Source organism: Trachurus japonicus, chromosome 15 (assembly GCF_045865225.1).
Source record: "Trachurus japonicus isolate A0001 chromosome 15, Traja_1.0".
NCBI classification, from domain to species: domain Eukaryota; kingdom Metazoa; phylum Chordata; class Actinopteri; order Carangiformes; family Carangidae; genus Trachurus; species Trachurus japonicus.
Window position 1 is genome coordinate 6546343 of NC_140921.1, and position 21064 is coordinate 6567406.

At 41.1% G+C, this 21064-nt stretch overlaps 1 protein-coding gene across 3 annotated transcripts in view; it reads left to right on the forward strand.

The window, feature by feature from the left end:
- Nucleotides 1-21064, forward strand: part of atrnl1a (attractin-like 1a) — a 317760-nt gene that overhangs the window by 102991 nt on the left and 193705 nt on the right. For all 3 annotated transcript variants that reach the window (XM_085799375.1, XM_085799373.1, XM_085799374.1), the window contains 2 exons: nucleotides 13667-13915; nucleotides 15211-15348. In XM_085799375.1, the coding sequence (XP_085655501.1) occupies nucleotides 13667-13915; nucleotides 15211-15348 (387 nt within the window). The remainder of the gene's footprint in view (nucleotides 1-13666; nucleotides 13916-15210; nucleotides 15349-21064) is intronic.

Genomic DNA, 21064 nt, shown 5'->3' on the forward strand with positions numbered 1-21064 from the left:
AAACTTAGCAATTTCTCTCATTTCTGCTTATCCACCCATGCTGGAGTGTGTGTGTCACTCCGCACCAACCAACAGTGGACCCATGTCATTCCATATAAACCAAGTGTGGACCTTTTTCTGTAATGTAAAACAGTAAATAAAATACATCCTTATGAATACAGATTCATGATGCAAGTACATTAAAATGACTTAAAACCCTGAGTTTTAATTCAAATATTTTTCCTATAACAAAAATGCAGTCAAGGAGTATAAAACTCGTGTAGGGGAAAAATTAATAGACTGTAGATATGTGTGTTGCAGTAGTAGGCTACACCCTACATTTAAAAATAATGAAAACATTATTGGTGCTACTTTATTAGAAATGTTTGTGTTAAGTTTTGATGAAAAATTTCTCTTACGGATGATCACTTTTGCTTATTTCTTTCTTATTCATACATGATGGAGTGTGTATTTCACTCCATGCTAACTAAGTGGGAACTTGTATCATTATGCACCAACCAACAGTGGACCCCTGTCATTCCATATAAACCAAGTGTGGACCTTTTTCTACAACGTAAATCAACGAATAATTCCTATACAGATTTATGACGCAAATACATTAAAATTAATTGAAATCACATGCATTTAAAAAGTAAAAGTCTGACCATAGGTGGCCCCAACAGGGCTTCATTTATATGAGATGTACGTGGCCAAAAAGTAACTTTTTGTGGCTCTGAGCCATCAGGCCATGTCAAACTGTGAGTAGTTTAAGTATTTTCCCGTGACAACAATGCAGTTAAGTAGTATAAAACACCAGTACAGTGAAAAATTAATAGACTGTAGAAATGTGTCTGGCAATAGTTTAACATAGGGACTTTGTGAGATTAATCCTCTCAATGAATTATCCTTTGTATCTCTGACAAACTGATGATCTCCCAAACCCTCTGTATTTTCCCCAAAGATAACAAATTGCCGTGCCAATACTTTAATATCAGTTACTCTTTGATGGTTTACTTGTACATAATATATCATCGTAGGTTGCCATTGAGTTTTCTGTAATATAAAACAGTAAATAAAATACATCCTTATGAATACAGATTTATGATGCAAGTACATTAAGATTACCCTAAATCCTAAAACCCTCTATTAAAAAATGAATAGACTGTAGAAATGTGTGTTTGCAGTAGTACACCCTACATTTAAAAAATAATTACAACATTATTGGTGCTACTTTATTAGAAATGTTTGTTTTAAGTTTTGATGAAAGTTTTCTCTTAAAAACTATCACTTTTGCTTATTTCTTTCTTATTCATACATGATGGAGTGTGTATGTCACTCCATGCTAACTAAGTGGGATCGTGTGTCATTATGCACCAACCAACAGTGGACCCCTGTCATTCCATATAAACCAAGTGTGGACCTTTTTCTGCAATGTAAGTCAACTAATAATTCCTATACAGATTGAGAACACATGTATATTGTAAAATTGAAACCCTGTGCTTAAAAAAACTGGACAAGCAACAATAGCAGGGTCAATTATTTTTAATGTTTAATCAGAATTCAACAGAAATTATCTAAATGACCATTTTATCTCAAATTTTGTCATGGGTGATCAATTTTTTCAATATTTTAAAATTTCTATTATACCTAATACAGTGTTGAGTTTAAACTTTTGGACATCCATGAAACTGGGACCTTCATATTTTGTTACGAAGAGTAACAAATTATGTTTCAAGGTACTGGTTTGTTCACTAAGGAGCCTGTTTGATAGCCTCTCTACAGTCTGAAAGGCTGCCGGGGCTGCAAGTCGTTCACACTATGGAGGAGTGTAAGAAACGACGTGTGTGAATGAGTCGTTAAAACCCCTGCTCCAGCCTGCCGGGGCACTGCTGAATATGGTATTTTACACACACACACACACACTCAGGTCCCCTCTTGGCTAAAGTTGAAAAAATTAACCAGAAGGTTTTTCACATGATTTTAAGTTGATTTAAAGCATGTCCAACAGGGGACCTAAAAAAAGTCCCCTGTTGGCTGCTTGGTCCCCTGTTGGTGAATGTGTAACGACGCCGATGTCCCCTCTTAGATAGGAACAACAGTGCACACACACACACACACACACACACATAGAGTCCAGCAGTGAGGCGTTGCCACCTCTCCTGTAGCTCCAGGGTAGAAAATCGATCATCTACAATGACACACGACTGACTCCATATGAAGTCTGCACCGCTGTCTTTTAACATCCCTCTCATATCAACACCTCCCTGGGGGCGGGGAAGACTTTTCACTTTCATACTGCTTCTATGTGTGTGTGTGTGTGTGTGGTTCTTTGTGAAATCTGGGATGTTTGTGTACATTTAGATGTGAGAGCAAGGAGGCTTATGACGATGTGTGTGACGAGTGTTTGTTGGCATGAAAGGATTTCCAGCCCGGGTAGTTTCCTGTCTAAATAACATTTCTGTAGTGGCTGCAGTCAGTCATTACCTGTGTTTTCATCCGTAACTGTTTATTTGACAGCAGGATTACCCAAAAACTACTGAACCGATGTGGACTGAATCACTTTGGTGCAGGTTGGGGCTCGGGTCCAGGAAGAACCCATTAACTTTAGGGGCGGATCCGAATCATTTCCTTTGAATCAGTCTTTTTTTTTCTCTCTCTCTCAAGTCTGGCACATGTTGTTTAACAGTCAATGGCCTCGGTGACGGTCTGTTTGTGCTCTGGGAGGATCCAGTCTTTCCTCTGTGTTTCCAGAATTGTTCAAATTTATGAGGGGAAAAAAGTAGTTAATTTTTTTTTGTTGGCAAAAGTAAAATCCACAAAGTTTGCAACTTTAAAACCAGAGGCAGAAACACAAGAAGTTCTTGTTTGGCCTTTGGGCAAACACAAAACTACATCCAAAAGAAACAAAGCAACTTGGGCATCAAAATCAATTTTGCATCTTTTTGAATTCACAAAACTCGTCATTTTAATTTAGTGTGGCCTCAGTTACAAACCCTCAAACCACAAACATCCTCCACTGAAAATAAATATATTTTTTATATTTGCTGTCGCGCATGTAAATGGATTGAAAGGTATATTAAACATCACATTTTTTCTATTTGATTGATTTCGGGAAAGGCATAATAAACTATTTTATATTAGATACAGCCCAGACACAGTACAACCAGACATCATTGCAGCATGAATGAAACAACCTGTTGTGAGGAGGTGCTGCTTGGTTTCTATAATTTGAAATTTCAATGATTCAAATGAATTTGAAAATGTTCAAGAAAGCTCAAACATGTTTTATTTTGCAGTTCAACAAGTTTTTGCAAGAAGAAAAAAACAACAACTTTGAAACTGTCAAGTGTAAAACTTTTTATTAGTGTTTTCTGTCCTTTGTTAAACAAATAGTCAATGTGTCAAAGTCAAAGTGTTCTTGTTTCTGGTGTTAAGGAAACGGGTTCAAAAAGTTTGAGATTTTTTATTTTTTTTCGCCTTGTTACTGGTGATTATTATTCCTTACTGGTGCCAACAGTCCTGAGTACAGACAGCTCTTCAGCCTGCTGTTAGCAAGCTGAGATTGTTTTCCCTTCCTTCGTTTTTACTTTCACTTCTCACATAATGGCACTTTTTTTTTCCCTCTCCCGTCCTCGTTTTTCTCTTATTATTCGTATTTGTTTGGTGACAGCAGGTATGTAGGAGGTGTTTGTTCTGCTGCTGTTTACCTTTGTTGTTCAGTGCATGGCATATAACGTGAAATATATGACATTTACAGTCGGTCACTCTTGTCCAATAGCTTTTCATTCCTTAATTTCTTATGGATTAATCACATCTTGTTTTGGAGAGCAGGCAGCTGAAGGATTCGTGACCTCTGCTTTCACAAACAAAAACTGTATAGCTTGTCTGAGGATCTAATTTGAAGTGGGTTGTTTCTTTATCAGATCAATTTGGCCCAAGGCTCCGTGTATCATTCCCATTTTTCATGTCGGCTGGGGGCTAACTACACACTCCTCAACACAACCTCTTGAAATAATTGGCTTCAGCGTCGCCCCAGAAGTCAAATTTGCGAGTTTTGAGAGCTCCTTCAAAAGGAAGCTCATTTTCAGTCCCAGCCTTATTGTGCCGTTTTATGTTTTACTCTCACAAAATGGACTTTCTATTGCTTAAGTGACAACTTTGAGCTTCACACTACAGTTTTTTTATTTATTTATTTATTTTTTATTATTATTATTTCCTCTTGTCTTTAACCTCTCTGCCTCCAGCATCTGGTCCCTAAAGCTCCTGTACCTGCTACTCTCTGTCAGTGATGTTGGCTGTAAATTAGTTTGTACAGTTTGTACAACTTCTCCCTTTCTAGATGTGGCAGCTCAACATCACTCGTCTCTGTACTGCGTAAGTAAGGTCAGCGTTTATATATCTGGTGTATTTCAGCAGGAGCGACGTTTACCCTGCAGCTATCATGTTGTTCTGGTGCTCGTTGTTATTCAGTAGATGTGGAGGTACAGAAAGACCCAGCATCTGCAAACAACTGTCCACTGGTGATGAGGGAGAAGAGTTGTAGTGATGTATCTGTAATCTGGGAACTCTGAGGCAGCAGAGACTCTCACAGCTGCTACAGCGCAGTTCTGCTGCTAGTGCTGGTTCTGGTACCCACTTTGGTAATGATACTAGTTTTGGTTTTTGAATATTGTGCATTCAAGATGTCTGACCTGATTGATCATGTGACCCAAGAGTATATTAGAGGCTCGCTTTCTTCACCTGTCTGAGGAAGGGCACTTGAGCCCGAAACGTTACTCCCTTTGGGTGATAATAATAAATTATTTATTGCTTTGGAGCTTTTTGCTGGTGTGCGGATTTTTCCTTTTTCATCATACTAGTTTTGGTACCAGTTCTGGTGTTACTTCTGGTACCGGGTTTGGTACCGGTACTAGTTCTGGTACCGGTTCAGGTACTGGTTCTGGTGCCGGTTCTGCTGCTAGTGCTGGTTCTGGTACTGGTTCTGGTACTCACTTTGGTAATGGTACCAGATCTGGTGTTACTTCTGGTACCGGGTTTGGTACTGGTTCTGGTACTGGTACGGGTCCTGGTGTCAGTTTGGGTACTAGTTCTGGTACTGAGTTTAGTACCAGTACTGGTACTGGTACCGGTTATGGTACGGGTTATGGTTCTGGTGTCAGCTTGGGTACCAGTTCTGGTACTGGTTCCGATTCTGGTGCTAGTTATGGTACCGGTACTAGTGCTGGTTCTGCTGCAGGGTACTGGTTCTGCTACTCCCTGTGTTGGCGCTGGTGAGTGGTACTGATACTAATACTAATACTAGTCCAGTTAGAAATGATACTGGTCCTGGTGCTGGTGGAGTTTCCACTGGAGAAGAGACTGGTTCTAGTTCTGGTTCTGGCACTAGTGCAGCTAAGACTGGTAACGGTCCTGGTCCTGGTTCTGGACTCGGTGGATCAGCCAAACGTGTTTCTCACCATCTAAACTATTGGTACCTGCAACGATTGGGACCAGGACCAATCAAGAGTCCGTCTCTCCAAAATAATAATAATAAATAAATAAATAATAATAATAATAAAACCCTGAGCTGCACTACAACCAGTTTGTTGTAATGCACAAACCAAAGAACATATAATTAATCAATATCAAATATCAGCAGCAACTGAGCAGCAGAGACTCTGTGACTTTGCCAACAAAGGAGCGTTTGGTTTGGTAGCTTCATATTGTTGTAGCTGATGCTAATTACCAGCTGAAGCACTGACTCACGACATGCGGTGCAGAGCCGATCCCACGCTGCTGCAGCTCAGACAGGAAACACCAGCTCCCACAGTGCAAACACACACACACACACACACACACACACACTGCTGCCTTCCTCCACACGTATCTGTCCAAAGGAATATCTCTGCACTCCACACATTTGGACAGTGACATTTTTGTTTTTGTTGACACTCGGTACAATAGTAGCTGTTGATGCTCTGCCAAACCTACATGCTCGAGTTCTGAGTGTGGTGTTTGCTGCACAAAGACAATAACACAGGTGCTACAGCAGAAAAGTAAATAAGCACATTGGTTTTTAGGTAAATGTATAGCACAAATGTTATATAGCTAGTATGTAGTTCTCATTCTGGAGAAGAACGTAAGTTTGTCTGTGTTTGATTGTTCAATAACATAATGTAATGGTTACTTAAATTCATTTATATCTGTTTGTGTAGTCTGATCTGAAAGGATGCATCATATTTTATAAACTTGTCTATGCTTTAGTAGTAGTAGTAACTACAGATGAAAATGAAATGAAGTGATGTAAAAATTACATTATTTCTTATTGAACTCTATTAAGATGGAAAGAAAAATAAGAAAGATGTCGATAAACTCCAAGTTAAATATCTTAGTGTTGTACCTAGTTGAGTAAATGGACTGAGTGTCATCCCACTAGTGGGAATCTAATTGTTTCGGTGTATTGAGACAAATGAGAATATGCACAGGCTTTCGGTGTATTATCCTGAAATTAGGATGTATTTATATGAGGGTTAAACATCAGTCATTAAAACCCTCCACAAACATCCTCCTCCAAAATAAAAGTCAGCACAAACTGCAGCATTCAAACACCTCCCTGCCCCGCCACAGCACAAAAATGAGATTATATACAGGTGTATTGGATTAGACACACACACATAGAGAGTGAGACACACACAGACACACACACACACACACACATAGAGAGTGAGTATAGATGATGGTGATGTTGTTTTAGTTGATATTGGTTTTGCTGCAGAGAAATAGCCTTATTTTCTCTGAGGCAATCTTCACAAGATGTGTGTGTGTGTGTGTGTCCCACATGATATGTGCTGTTTTGTAGCTTCACATGCTAGCACAGTAGAAGAGAAGGCAGCTTATGGCTCCTGCACTTGATGTATTATGTATGTGGGGGTTTACAGATCTGTATGCTACTGGCTTCAGCGATGCTAACTGTCAACCACTGTAGGAGCAAATGGATTACACAAGATGAAGCCGGATGATACGAGCCGTCCAGGGACACCACATATCAAACCTGGTTAGATGAACTGAATGTGGCACCGACGACGATTGTGCTGAGGACATTTTTGAGAAGATGAAAATTCCTTCTGCAGGAACAAACCGTTTTTTTTTTTCTTTCTTCTATGCTGCTACAGTGGTTGCTAAAGTTCCTTGAAACATTTGTCATGTGTTGTGTTTAGTTATCCTCCAGGTTATTTCTGTCAGTGACGACAGCTGATGGACTGATTTCAGCAGAGCCATATTTGGTAAAGGCACAAACACAAAGTAGAGTAGAAACATATGTGTAAAAGGCATCAAGGCTCTCAGTGGGGAGAGGATGGCTGCTGATGATTTGTGGCTCGGTCTGTCCTCTTGGATTTGACCTAATTATTACATTTATGTTTTTTTCTATTCATTCTCATATACCTGAAGTAGATAGAAATTAATCAATATATTTTTGAGACTTCCTTGACTTTATTATTTTGGCAACAGGTTGCCAAAAGTTCAAAGAGCCTTTCCTCTGATTGGCTGACCAAACCCTGCAACATTGGATGGTGGGCGAAGAGTGGCAACTGCTGTGTTGTGGCATCACAAAGTTACAGAAGTCCTATCAACTGGTTTTAAGGCTCAGTTTCTGAATACAGGCTGTGTGTACTTCACTTCGGACTGAGGCTTTAATACTTTGACGGTATTAATATAGAACCTAGACCTGATCCATAATAAACAAAGACATGGACATTTCAGTTTATACATAATGGGACCTTTAAATTTTTAACTTAACTAGTGGTGCAGTTTTACAGCTTCTCTGCAGTGTGGCTCACAGAACAGAAATGTTTATTGATAAGCTTGTTGTAAAGCTATTATTCTGTTCTACTGCTATCTGCTATTATTCAGATATAAATACACCAGATATGATGAAGTTCAATAACTTAACCTATTATTGACCTTTCTGCTGCACCATCCTCACACTTGTTCAGACACATTGCACCAACACCACAACTGCTACCAAGAAAAAAAAATGTAATTCATGGGTAATCTTTACAGTCAACAAATCATATGAACAGACCAATTATGTTCCAGTTTCAAGAAAATAGTTGTTCGATTAAGACATTGTTGTCAGCAAGGCAACATTTATCTGTTGAATTTCCACTTTCCACTGAATCGAGCATCGTTCTCTGTCATGCATGTGTTAAATTAGCCAGCCCTAACTCATAATTTAATTGCAGTGAAATGCAATAAATGGAAATTAAATTACAGTTATGCCTCTTTGCTCACCTCCTGTCGTGAGCACAGGAAAGTATTTACACAGAGCTGTGTATGTACACAGAGTGAAAGTCAGAGTAATCATCCCGTTTTAAAAAGAAATTACAGGAACACAAGCATCTGAGCAGCTTAAAGTTGGTAAATCATTGTCATTATTTTTTATCTCGACGAATATTCACACAGGAGGAAAAATAGCCAGAAGTCATCAGTTTCATCTCTGGAGCGCGGTTAGAACATGTGTTCGGTGTTCGGGCCTAAAATATGTTCTTAATTCTCCTGGGAAATGTAGACTGCATCCAAAAGGACAGTTACTCTTTGAATAGCCTGGAGCTAATGGTACAAGGTGCTACAGACTTCAACTAAAGCCTGTAAAACCCTCAGGGCACATGCTTCATGCACCTGTTTCCATTTGTCTCCCTCTCATCCTCATCTAGCCCAAGTCCACTCGGCTACATCAGACAACAACCTCCTAATTCTTTCCATGTGGAGCTCAATTGAAGCCATATAATTGGAAATGCTTCTAAAAATAGAAGAAAAAAAAGACCAGTAAGACAGAGAGACCATGTCAGGTAAATTATATTTGCACAAACCACATGTTATGTAAGTGAACATCTAAGGACTTCATGTTTTCAGCCCATGCAGGGATTTGTGTTTTGCTTCCGTCTCTCACTCCTGTTCATGTGCTTTTACCTCCTCGGGGCCTATTTCATCATATTTGTGGCGTGGAGGCTGGAGCTTGAATTATTCAATCCATTCGCTCTTACAGATTTTGACATGTTTCTCAAATGAATTGCAGTCAAGAGCAGCAAATGCCCCTTGCAATGCGTGTTCAGGGAGGCAGCCTGTGTGCGGAGATTAAAATCTGCAGCAGGATATATTTCATAAGTGAGAGGTGTGAGTGTTATGTCGCTCTCTGTGGCGTGAGCGCTCTCATCTTCCTCACATCAGCCCCATAACGGTGATAAAAGTGCAACCACGTGAGAGAACCCTCTACAGCCCTGCAGAGACGAGACAACAAACTTCGGTTGGAATGTGATTCTGTAGCTTTTAGCATTTTCTGTGGTGAAATAAGTTCCCAGTTGTTTTGAAGTAATTGCTTTGCAAAGCCAGACCACATCTCCAGAGCTCAGTGTTTATGAGATTTAAGTAATGATCATAATATAAGCTCCTTTCTCTTGAAATTGATTTAAAAAAAAAAACTAGAAAGTACATATTTCACAGGGGTCTAGGGACCCATTAAGGAACAAGCACGGGCCCACCCACAGCTCCAGGCAGCAAAGGCAGGGGACCCACGGTTAAGTGCAGGGGTTGAGAATCAAAATTGGTAAGATTCGATAAATTTTGCAGAAGAGGAAGTAAATAAAGCATGTTTAAAAAAAAAAAAAAATCAATCGCAGTGGAACTAGCTGGACAAAAATGGACTCAACTCATGCATACAGTATAACAGAATAGGAATTATTGTGCAATACTAGTGTTGTAGTCAAGACCACCTAACCCGAGACCCAGTCAAGACCGAGACCACAGCATACCAAAACCGAGTCAAGACCAAGACTTTGAGGGGGTCGAGGGTCGAGATCAAGTCCAAGACCGAGACCATTTTCAAAACCATTACTGTATTCAGTGCCAGTACTCATAATAATCATGTGGCTTGATATTAACATTATTCCTAAGATAAAAAGAAAAAGGTAATTTTATATAAAACCTATACCATATTTAATTGAAACACAGTTTGGATTGAGAATAACACAGCAGCACAGAACCTGCTGACGTCTCCTCCCACTGTTGCCACCAAGTTTTCCAGATGGTTACACAAGCAGATTAATTATCTTAAAGTTATTGAATTACATCACATAGACCAAGTGAGTGAATGACAGAAAGAGACATTTGCGGTTAAAAAAAGTGTCAAGCTCGAGACAAGACCAAGTAAAAATGTAGTCCATTCCGAGACGAGTCCAAGACCTTGAAAATGTGGTCTCAAGAACTGGTCTTGAGTACCAAAACACGACAATATACAGTGGACTACAAACATAGTTGAGCTACAAAATATCCAAAGTTTAATCTAACTATTTTTTGGGGGGCATTTTTTCATTGTCCAAGAATAGAAAATAGATTTGTACTGTAAGTTGGAACTGCCTCGTCTGTCATCATCCCATTGATGTAGGTGACAAATTAAAGGGACATGCTGCCAGAACAACTTCACTGCTCCAGGTTTTTCCATTAAGACGTCGTCCCTCGTCGTCTGTATTTAGATATTTTATATAACTCACGCAGAATGCAACGATTTTGTTAAGAAGTTGATGAGGAATGCAGCTGTTTCACATCAGGTGTGGGAAGGGCTCACGTTGATATGAAGGGAGGTAAAGTGTCAAGCGAGTTCCCGCTGAGCGTTACTCGATCATTATGAGTGAAGCTAAACTGTGGGCTGGCACTGTGAGTTTAATAAACCTGACCTGGAGGGACACAAATTAGCCGTCGCTAAACGGCCGCAAATTGGATCCATTAAATCAAAGTGAAGCAAATACGTCAGTTCCATTAAAATGTGAAGGTTTGGCGGAAGGAAAAGCGTGGGAGTTACAAGGAGCAGCGACCAATTTTCCTCCATTCAAAATCATATTTTAAAATGATAAACAGGACTGGTGTATTTATTGGATATTAAAGGCTGCTCTTGGGTATGTAAATATGTGCTTTTCTAGCAAAGGAATCCCTACTGTGTGGTGGATTAGGGATATTCTGTTGAACTGCCTCTCTTTGAACTCGTGACTATAGTGGAGATCCAGTGAGTTGTTGAGGGAAAAATAAAAAAGGGAGAGGGGAGGAAGTAAGAGGGGCGGTGAGAGTGAAAACCAGAGGGAGGAACACGGTGAGAGAAGATGAAGAAGAAAAAAAGTGAAAGAGTCCCATCCTTTGTGATTTTATTTATGCCTAAAGTGTTTTAAAGTAATCCAGAAAAAAATCTAATTAAATCAAAATGGCAGGAAATGAACGGAGGAAGGGGAAGGTAGAGGAGGGGGGGGATAATGGTGAAGAAAGCAGCACTGAACGAGAGCAAGAGGGGAAGACGGCTTAGTGAATAGAAATAGAAAATAAGATGCAGGAGAGGAGGATAAAAAATGTGGCAGAGAGGAGATAAAGAGTGAATCTGAGAAGGGGAGAGCAGAAGTTTGTAATTATAAAGAGGGAGGGAGAACAAATGAATCAGCATTGCTGCAGTTGAATAATGCAACGGAGGAGCTTGCAAACACATTCACAGGAGAAGAGAAGGGGGGTGTTGGGTGGTGGTGTTTGGGGGGAGGGGGGGGCTGTATTTCAAGCAGAGCTAGTAGCTACTGTAGCAGGGAGAGAGAGAGATCCAGGTTCAGCTACAACATCTGTGGCTTATGGAAATGGCTCCTGTTCAAAAGAGATGCAAACTTGTGGTGAAAATGCTAATTCGACTTGATGCTGCATTTGAATCATCATCTCGCCAGGCTATAAGAAACAACACCAAGGATCGCTTCCCTCAACCTTTTTGGGCTTTTTTTTACGGAGCCTTACCTTACCTTTCTCTGTGAGCGCGTGTTCTTCCCACCCTCACTTTGTAGCCTGAAATTTATTATGACGACTTGATGTCGAGAGCAAGCAAAGCCAAGACTGAGGGGTTCCAAAAAAACTAACAAAATAAACAAAAAAGCAAGTTGTATAGTTTAACTTCTCAGGGAAAACACTTGATTTTTTATTCCTGTCACCTGTCGACTCCGAACAAAAGGCAGCTTCAGTATGGAGATTCTAGTTTTCCTTTACAAGCACTGAATGCCACGCCACGCTAGAAAAAAAGAAGGAAAAAAAAGTGTCATTTTTAATTTGCACCAGTAAAACGTTTTTGAATGTCACGTCCACTTTATGAATACAAATGCTTTTTCCTCCAGAGCTGGGGAAGGAAAGTCAATTTCTTTATAGATGTTGGGGGTCAGAGAAAATGTGAAAACAGAAGAAGCAAAGTACATTAGAGGAGGCAGATTACATCGTTAAAGGTTTTTATTGTGTTTACACTTCAGTTGAGGCTGTTGGGATTAACCACATAGCAGTGTGAAGGACAGGATGTGGTCAGATTTATTATTTAAACGGTGTGTGTTTCTATGTGTGGACATTTTCTATAAGAACACCACAAACCAACATGCTCCACAGAGAAATGTAAGGAAATAACAAACTACATGTAGATGTAGATGTCTTGCATCTTCTTCTTAATGATCAACACAGGAACAGTGTAAGATTTGGGATGTAATGATTCTTTTTAATTCAATTCAATTCAATTTTGGTTCATTTAGAACGATCCGATCCGATTCAGTAACTTTTTAGAAGGGAGCAGTAGTTCAAAAGCTCCCAGGTGTGTTGAATATATTCTGATATTCACTGTACATTCAACTGTAAAAAACAAATTATTACTGTAATAACCCTATAGCAAGAGGCACACAGGAGCAACTTTTCTACTTATTTATATCTATGCATGTCATCAATAGGCTACCATTAGTGCAGCATTTTTAAACCATCTGCAAAATGTTCACATAATACAGCTGTCAGCATCTGTACAACTGAGAAACTTCCTGTTTCCATGTCTTCATATTTACCCACACAAGTGTCGACGTACAGTGTGGGGTGAGATGAGATTGAAATAGCGTACTCTGGAGCAGTGTGCACCTTATATCTCATGTTACTGACTTAGTTTCATATTAAGACGGCTGAGACAGAGCCAGTACCGTCGCGGATTCGTGTGTCAGACATTTGGCCGCCTATGGCTGGTTTAACGTACGTGTCTTTGTCCATAAAAGTACAAAAAAAACAAAACAAAAGCATCCATTTAAAGTTTACCGTGCTTATCTCCAATGTGCGATTTCCTAGTATCGATTTAATAGACTTTTTTTTTACCATTTTAAACGATTTCAGATCGATATACTGTACGTCACCTGGAAGGCCAACTTGCGGAGCACAGATCGATGTAGTTGGATCGTAGGAATATAAATCTATTCATCGATGTAGTGGATTAATTGTTACACCCCTATGTAAAATATCAATATTTAATCCAGGTTATCACAAAAATATGACCTTGTCAGATGGAAAACTGTCATAAACTGTGAAACAGTGACTTGCTCTGTGTTTGTAGGTGTATGTGTGTATAAACATGTGTGTTGTGCTTGACACAGGTTGATTTATAAATGTGTTGTTGCGAGCAGCTTCTTACCGCTGAGCCATTTTCTGGTCTGACAGGGGAATAAAGAGGCCGTTTCATGCTGCTGTGAACAATTATCAAAGATAGAAAATGTCTCACAACTCGTTTTTATACTCGAGCGTAACGACACGAGTTTCTATTTCCATGTGTGTGAAAAACAAGAAACCAAACACATTTGTCTAACTTGTTCTTTTTCTTTTTTTCTTTCTTTTTTTCACCCTCCAGCCCAGAACTGTTCAGGTCTGCGGACGTGCGCCGACTGTCTGGAGCGAGCCGAGTGCGGCTGGTGCGGCGACCCCAGTAACACCGGTAAAGGCGTTTGCATGGAGGGTTCGTACCGGGGGCCGCTGAAGCCGGCGCACCCCAGGACCGGGTCCAGAGACCACAACAGGCTGAGGGACCGGGACATGCTGCTGGACCAGAGTCTGTGCACGTCCGACAGAGGCTACAACTGGGCCTTCATCCAGTGTCCGGGTGAGTGACCCCGCTGGACCGGGTCAAGGCTCAGAACACATCTTCATGTTGATATCAGTCAGGTTAAAGGGATAGTTCAGCATCTATTGCCATAATCCCTATAGTGTTAGGGGTAGGTTCATTACCTTTAAAGCAGAAGTTAGCGGAATGTTTGTGTTAATATAAGTCTTAAATAGTTATATCTTCCGACGGCAATCACTTACATAGAGTGTTTGGTCTGAAACACGGGTCTGTCAGTCACTCTGCTCTGCTGTAAGCCGAGGAGAAAACTTTCCTTGTATCCTACAACCTTTATCCAATGAGGAGAGAGAAAACGGCATAAAGGGGCGGTCCTCTCTGTGTGTGCAGCCAAGGGATGCGTGTGAATGTGGTGACGTAGGGACGAGGGCGGGGACTGCTAACTCCATCTGCTGACAAGAAGTTAGCCAAAACGACCGAATCGCTTACTTCTGCTTTAATTGTCGGTGCAAGTTGTTTTTAGATCAGCAGGGCAGGCGTACAGTACTTTTACCTGTCCCTCATCAAACTCATCAAATACATAATCCATCAACTCCAAAACGCTCTGGTGGACAAGTTGTGACCTGCACATTCAACACCACGCTATGAAGAATTAATGTAACATTACAAGAAGGAGTTTTTTTTTAGGCAAATGCAGTTGGAACTACACTCCAGACACGGCTGCTGGGCGGAGGGATTTTAAAAGTGCAAGTTAGTTCAAAGTAGAGAAGAGATTGCCCCTGCACAGCACAGATAAAACTCCACATTGGTGCAGGTGGTATCAGGAACAAAAACCATGGAAAAAGAAAAGAAGGTTCCAGGTGCTGTTTTTAACAATAAATTAATTGAATGTACCCCATTGTGTGCGGTGGAACCTTCTTTTCTTTTTCCTTAGTTCAAAGTATTTGCTTCATGTGTCGTAACATAATCACACATGATTATACATGATTATCTCATAGCGTGGTGAATGTGCAGGTCACAACTTGTCCACCAGAGCGTTTCGGAGTTGTTGGATTATTTATTTGATGAGTTTGATGAGGGACAGGGCACCTGTACCGTTCACCTACATTGTATTCACTGAGCAGCTAAAATGTTGCACTATCCCTTTAGTGTCGACAAACTCAGTTGTTATGAAACCAACACCACGAATTTCAGAATCATGATGAACTTGAGTCAACACCTTTTTTTTTAATTGGTTTCAAATATAACTTATCATTATAACCTCTGTGAAGTTATTAGGGCCGCTATATGAGACTGACTGTATTTAATGTGTGTGTGTGTGTGTGATTTCCTCTCAGCCTGTCAGTGTAATGGTCACAGCAGGTGTGTGAACGGCAGCGTGTGTGAGCGCTGTGGGAACCTGACAGCGGGGACGCACTGCCAGAGCTGCATGCCCGGTTACTATGGCGACCCCATCAACGGAGGGAAATGCAACGGTGAGTACAAGAAGAAGGGGTCAGGGGGGGCGTGGGGGGAGTCCAGCCTTTTGTTCATTTTCCATGAAAATGTCGAACAATTAATTTAATTTTTTTCTGAAAACTGTCACTTTAAGACTTGAATGAATGGAGAGAAGAAAAAAAAAACTTCCACTACAGATGCATGCAACTAAAAAACTATGGATGTTTCTACTGTGTCCTGTCTCTGTCTACACCCAATCTGTGCATAAACATCACTAACTAACTACATGACAGGTGCATCAGCAGCAGCCTGAAACGTTGTAATAGACGCAAACAACCTGATGGGGGCAGCGTTTAAAAGCCGTGAGTCCGAGCTTTGATTTCAGAACGGAGCCTGTGTAGTGGTGACCGGCAGAAAACAGGAAGTTAAAAAAATAATAATAATAAAAGGAAGTACAAGTCCAAGTACAGTGTGGAGAGAAGACACTGTGGGAAGGAGCTGTGTTGTAATTTCTCATGCATCATAGCAGCAGAGAGGTTAGAGTCGGTGCTGATGCAGGAAAACACACTCACACACACACATGTTCAGACGTGATGTGTATCCATATTTTCCTGCTTTGGAGTCGACTAGTCAGCAGTTTTTTTTTTTTTCCACGTTTTGTTTTGCTTCATATGGATATAATCACAACAAGAACAAGTCCCAGAGCTGAAATTGTTAACAGCAGATTATACGTGCGAGTCGGATGATAGAAAGCAGAAGCAGCAGCAGCAGAAGAACGAGGATGGGAGGAGGGGGTTTGAGGGCTCAGGGGGGCTCGGTCGGTTTGGGACGGTGTGTGATACATACAGGCCTCGATGGCAGAAACACATCAGAGTGTAATAAATGAGTGAGTGAGCGACTGCTGGACTACGATGGAGAGAGGGAGGGAGAGAGGGAGGTGCAGCAGCAGCATCAGTCTCGCTGTGACAGATGTGCGTTTTGGCTTGACGGCAGCGTGACATTAAATCGCTCTTAATCATTTTCTTATTTCCTGAGTTGACTGGTGTCTGCGTCCCTGGCGGCTTCTCGCAGCGAGTGGGGCGCTGATAGATGCACGCCGCCGCTGCCGCTCGTCGCTCGTCGCCTCCGCACGGGACAGACTCTGATGCACTCTCTCCTCTTCTTCAGCTTTCTTTGCATTTTCTCTCCTCTGCTCTACATCCTGCCACTTTGTGTATTTGTGTGTTTGTATTTTTTTTTCTTATCCTCTCTTTAACATCCTCCTTGTCACATTTCCCTGCTGCTTCTCTGCCCACGTTCCATTCTTCACACCTCTTTTATGCTTCCTTTGCTTTTATGGCTTTTTCACTTTACCTATCCCCCTCTCTCTTTCATCTATTGTCATCTCTTCCTTCTTCCTCTCATCCCATCTTCTCTCATCCTCTTACCTACTATTCATTCCTCTTCATTCATTAGTGTGAATGCTGGAAGCATTCACACTATTGTTATTCGGTTCGGCCATTTTCTGCCTTTCTTCGGCATTTAACTAGTCCTTCATACTTTGTGCTATTTCAACAATTCAAATATCAAAATGTTCAGCCTTTTCGGGACAGGTGTGCTATGTCTTTTCTCTTTTCAACTATTCATACTTTTTGCAATATTCAACTATTTCTGATTTTTTTCCCCCCATAGAGAATGCATTGGAACAGTCTTGAAACTCTTCAAATCTTCTCACTTCTTTCAGCCTTTAAAGCGTCCACATACTTTCAGCTAGAGACTTCATTCAAATTCTGAGCTGTAGACAAACTTCTAATGTATTCATCCTGTATTTACAACTTTTTCATAGCTTGTACCGTTTTTGAGATAAATCCTTTAAAAGCACATGAGGATTTCTGACAAATTTCACACTTTTCAATGAGTGTGTATGGGGTTGGGTCAGAGTGAGTGACATCATCGTTAGAGTGAGAGGGATCGAAAAAACATTCAGGATTTTTTCTGGATAAATTGCCAGCACGGCCACAAATTAAACTCTAGACACATGATTTCCTCACCGGTTTGTAGCCACACTTGTCGTGTCGCATTTAATGTGCTCAAAACAGCAGACAGACTTACAGAATTGTCTCCATGAGCCTAATTGTCCAGCTAGACCCGCTCCAGTGGCTCATCCACTTCAATATAAAAGTAGGAGCTGATTTTTTTAGAAAAGCAGAAATGCCCCCCTTTTCTACCTTGCGACCCTGAGAAAAGTTTTTGCCCTACAAACATTTAATGCACATCAATGTGCTCAGGAAGGTCTCCTTGCCCAGATGGTCAGGACCACATTCTGATAAGAGTTACGGTTCTCTTTTACTGGGCTGTTTTGGGAAGCTGCTCAGAGCTCAAATCTCTCTGCTCTGCTCTGTGTGCAGTTGGTCCAGCTGTAGCGGCCAGCTCGTTATCAAAGTCTATAAATAGAACAGTGCAGGTGCAGCCTGGCCGCTCGTTAAGATGTTTTTAAACACAGCCCCACACACACACATGATAAACCAGACTGACAGAGGATGTCCACGCACAAACACAGGCATCACACTCACACAGACAGACACACACAGACACTCACACATGCACACATACACAAACAAACAATTCCATTCCATTCTTCATTCTTCCATTCTTAGATAATAATTTAAAATATTTTTTAAATGCAGCCAGGGAGCTCTCTGCTCTTATTCAGCCCAATGCATTTTTTTCACAGCAGCAGGAGAAGGAGCTCAACTTTGTAACTTGCTGTTAAAGCAGAAGTAAGTGATATATTTGTGTTAATATAAGTCTTAAATAGTTATATCTTCCGACAGCAATCACTTACATAGAGTGTTTGGTCTGAAACACGGGTCTCTCAGTCACTCTGCTCTGCTCTGAGCCGAAGAGAAAACATTTATCGTATCCTACAGTTTTTATCCAATGAGGAGAGAGAACGGCATGCAGGGCTGTGTGTGCAGCCAAGGAACGCCGTGAATGTGGCGACGTAGGGACGAGGACTGTTATGGTGCGTTCAAGGAAACTCGTATTTTTCCGACCGGGAAGTGGTACCAGTTCGATCTGGTACGAGTTCACGGGTCGGAAGTTACGAGTGGCCGTTATAGTGACTTTCACCGGTAAAACAGGTCGGAAAAACACGAGTGGGTTGCCTGGAACGCTACAAAGTCGTAAGTTGTGACTTGAAGCTGTAATTTACGATTTCAAAAGCCTGCCTGGAACGCAGCATTAGCGAAAACGACCGGATCGCTTACTTCTGCTTTAAGTGCTTTTCAATTCATTTTAATTCACCAAAAAATAGTCACAGGTCACAAAAAAGTCCTTTTCTTGCTTGGTGTGGCTAATTTCTGCACTTTCCTTACTTTTTTTTTTAAGCATCATTGAAAAATTTCACATTCATCAAAGTCTCAACCTCTTTTGCACAACTTCACTGTAGTGTAGGGGGTAGGGTGGCCGCTTGCCAACCCCAAGGTCACTGGTTCGAATCCAAGGGAAGAACTCTTGTTATGTTATGTTGAATTCTGCTCTCCTCCCCCGCCTTCAATTGGTTACAGGTGTTTGTTATCTCCTTGATTACTCATACCAGTTTGCAGCACATCATCACATTACAATGAATGACAACAGTCTTGAAAGCAGTGTGCTCTCTGTAGCCGAGTGGCACAGTAAAGGCTTAATGATCATAAGGTCATGGGTTCGATTCCTGCCTCAGTCATTTCTCATCATTGCTTGACTTTTGATTCCAATTATTCAGCTGTCATTGGACAGTCTTTGATTCCTCATAGTATAAAGCTCATTGTAACTCAGGTTCTCTGTGACCGTATGGTTAGTGTGTTAGGTTACTGCTCATGAAGTTGTGGGTTCAATTCGTTCCATGGACATGTTTCTTGTATGCCATTCCGCATGTCTTTGTCAATTTATTCTGCTAATTCAGCATGGTTCAGCATTGGGTTTCAGCATTCACACGCATGTTCCGTTAGGAAATGCTGTTTCTAGTTTACTATACAATTCTCACTCTCTCACCTCCAACCCTTTCCTTCCCCTCTCTTTTCCTTCTCTGTTCCCTTTTCTCTTTTCTAGGGCTGGGACGATATGCTTTTCTCCCGATTCGATTCTTGTACGATTTTTTGGATGGCGATTCGATTTAAATTGCGATTCTACGATATTGCCGATTCTCTCGATTTTTAGTCTGCATTTTTAACATTTATCTGCACACAAATACAGTAGGAGCCTATAAATAATAAAAAATATACTCCATTATAAAGTGAAAAAAACCTGTACTCTAACAAATGCACATTGCACAATATTTTAAAAAATAAAAAGAAATAAAAAATAAAAAAAATCAATTTTTGAAAAAAAAAATCGATTTAAAAATCGTCAAAAAAGATATCGTGATATGTATGTGAATCGATTTTTTCTCCCACCCCTATTCTTTTCCTTTGTATTCTTGCTTTTTCCTTCCTTCTTGTCCATAAATCTAATTTATTTTTCTTTCTTCTTATTTTCTCGTCTGTTTGATTGAGCTCCCTGTCCTTGACTTCTTCTCTCTTCTCCCCAGTAATGCGCTGGTTAAACTGGATTTGTAGGCAGACGTGTGTGTCACTGGTCTCCGCCTCCTCGCGTCCGCCCGTCCACCTCCATCCTCCTTCTATCCATTTACCTTCACCTCCTCTCGGTTATCCCTTCATTTTCCCCTCTCTTACTTCCTCTGTCATCCTCCCTCACAGTTCACTCTGTCTGACTCTGTCTTAAACCCTCCCTCCTCCTCTGTTCATCCATCCATCCGTCCATTCATCCTTTTTTTTTTTTTAATCTCCACCTCTCTCTATTTCTCTTTATAGAAAAGGAGCAGTAGATTTACCTTGGGCTAAACGGCTGGGAGGCGATGATGTGTAGCTGATTAGGCCGCTGAATGATAGAGAGACAGCGTTGTTGCTGCTACCAGTGAGAGGAGAAGGCCTTGGTTCATAGGGTTGTAAAGAAGATGGAGGGGTGAGAGAGAGAGAGAGAGAGAGAGAGAGGGTGGGGAGGAGACAGAGAGACAGAGACAAAGACAGGCAGACAGAACAGAAGAGATAAAATCATGTGGTGAGATATACAAGGTTAATATCAGTGGAAAAGGACAGTTGCTCCTGGATGGAGAGACGATGGAGGAGGAGGAGGAGGAGGAGGAGATGGAGGGATGGATGGATGGAGAGGAAGAGATGGAGGACAGGCAGAGGAGAGGGGAGTCTGTCCGTCCCCACGTCCCTGTGACAGATGATTAACTAACCTTGTCAAATCTGGATGATGTGTGTGTGTCTCTCTGTGTGTGTGTGTGTGCGTGGCATTAGTGTCCCTTTTCTCTGACTGTACCATTAACCTTGTCCTGCATACATACGAAATCAAACGCACCCACACCAAACCAGAGAGCTGCAGCTGACAACATGATGGATGTGTGTTTGGACTCTCAGGCCCTCGGAGGAGAGGACGTGTCTCAGAGTCTTGACAGAAAAGCTGCATGTTTTTATGCTCATCCTGGGAGCTTTTGTTCTGCTGCTTTTTTTTTTTTTTTTTTTACAGCAGCACCGACATTTTCTAAACATTTTCCTCTTTAAAGGTACATTGTGTAGGAATTCCTCCCATCTAGCATTGCGGTTGTATATCGCAAGCAACTCAATCGTATTTTTCATGCTGCATTCACGTGAAATTGGGCAGACGGCAGACGGACGACAGCCGCTGCACGTAACGGCATAAACAAGCCTCTATGTAAACAAGTGGTCC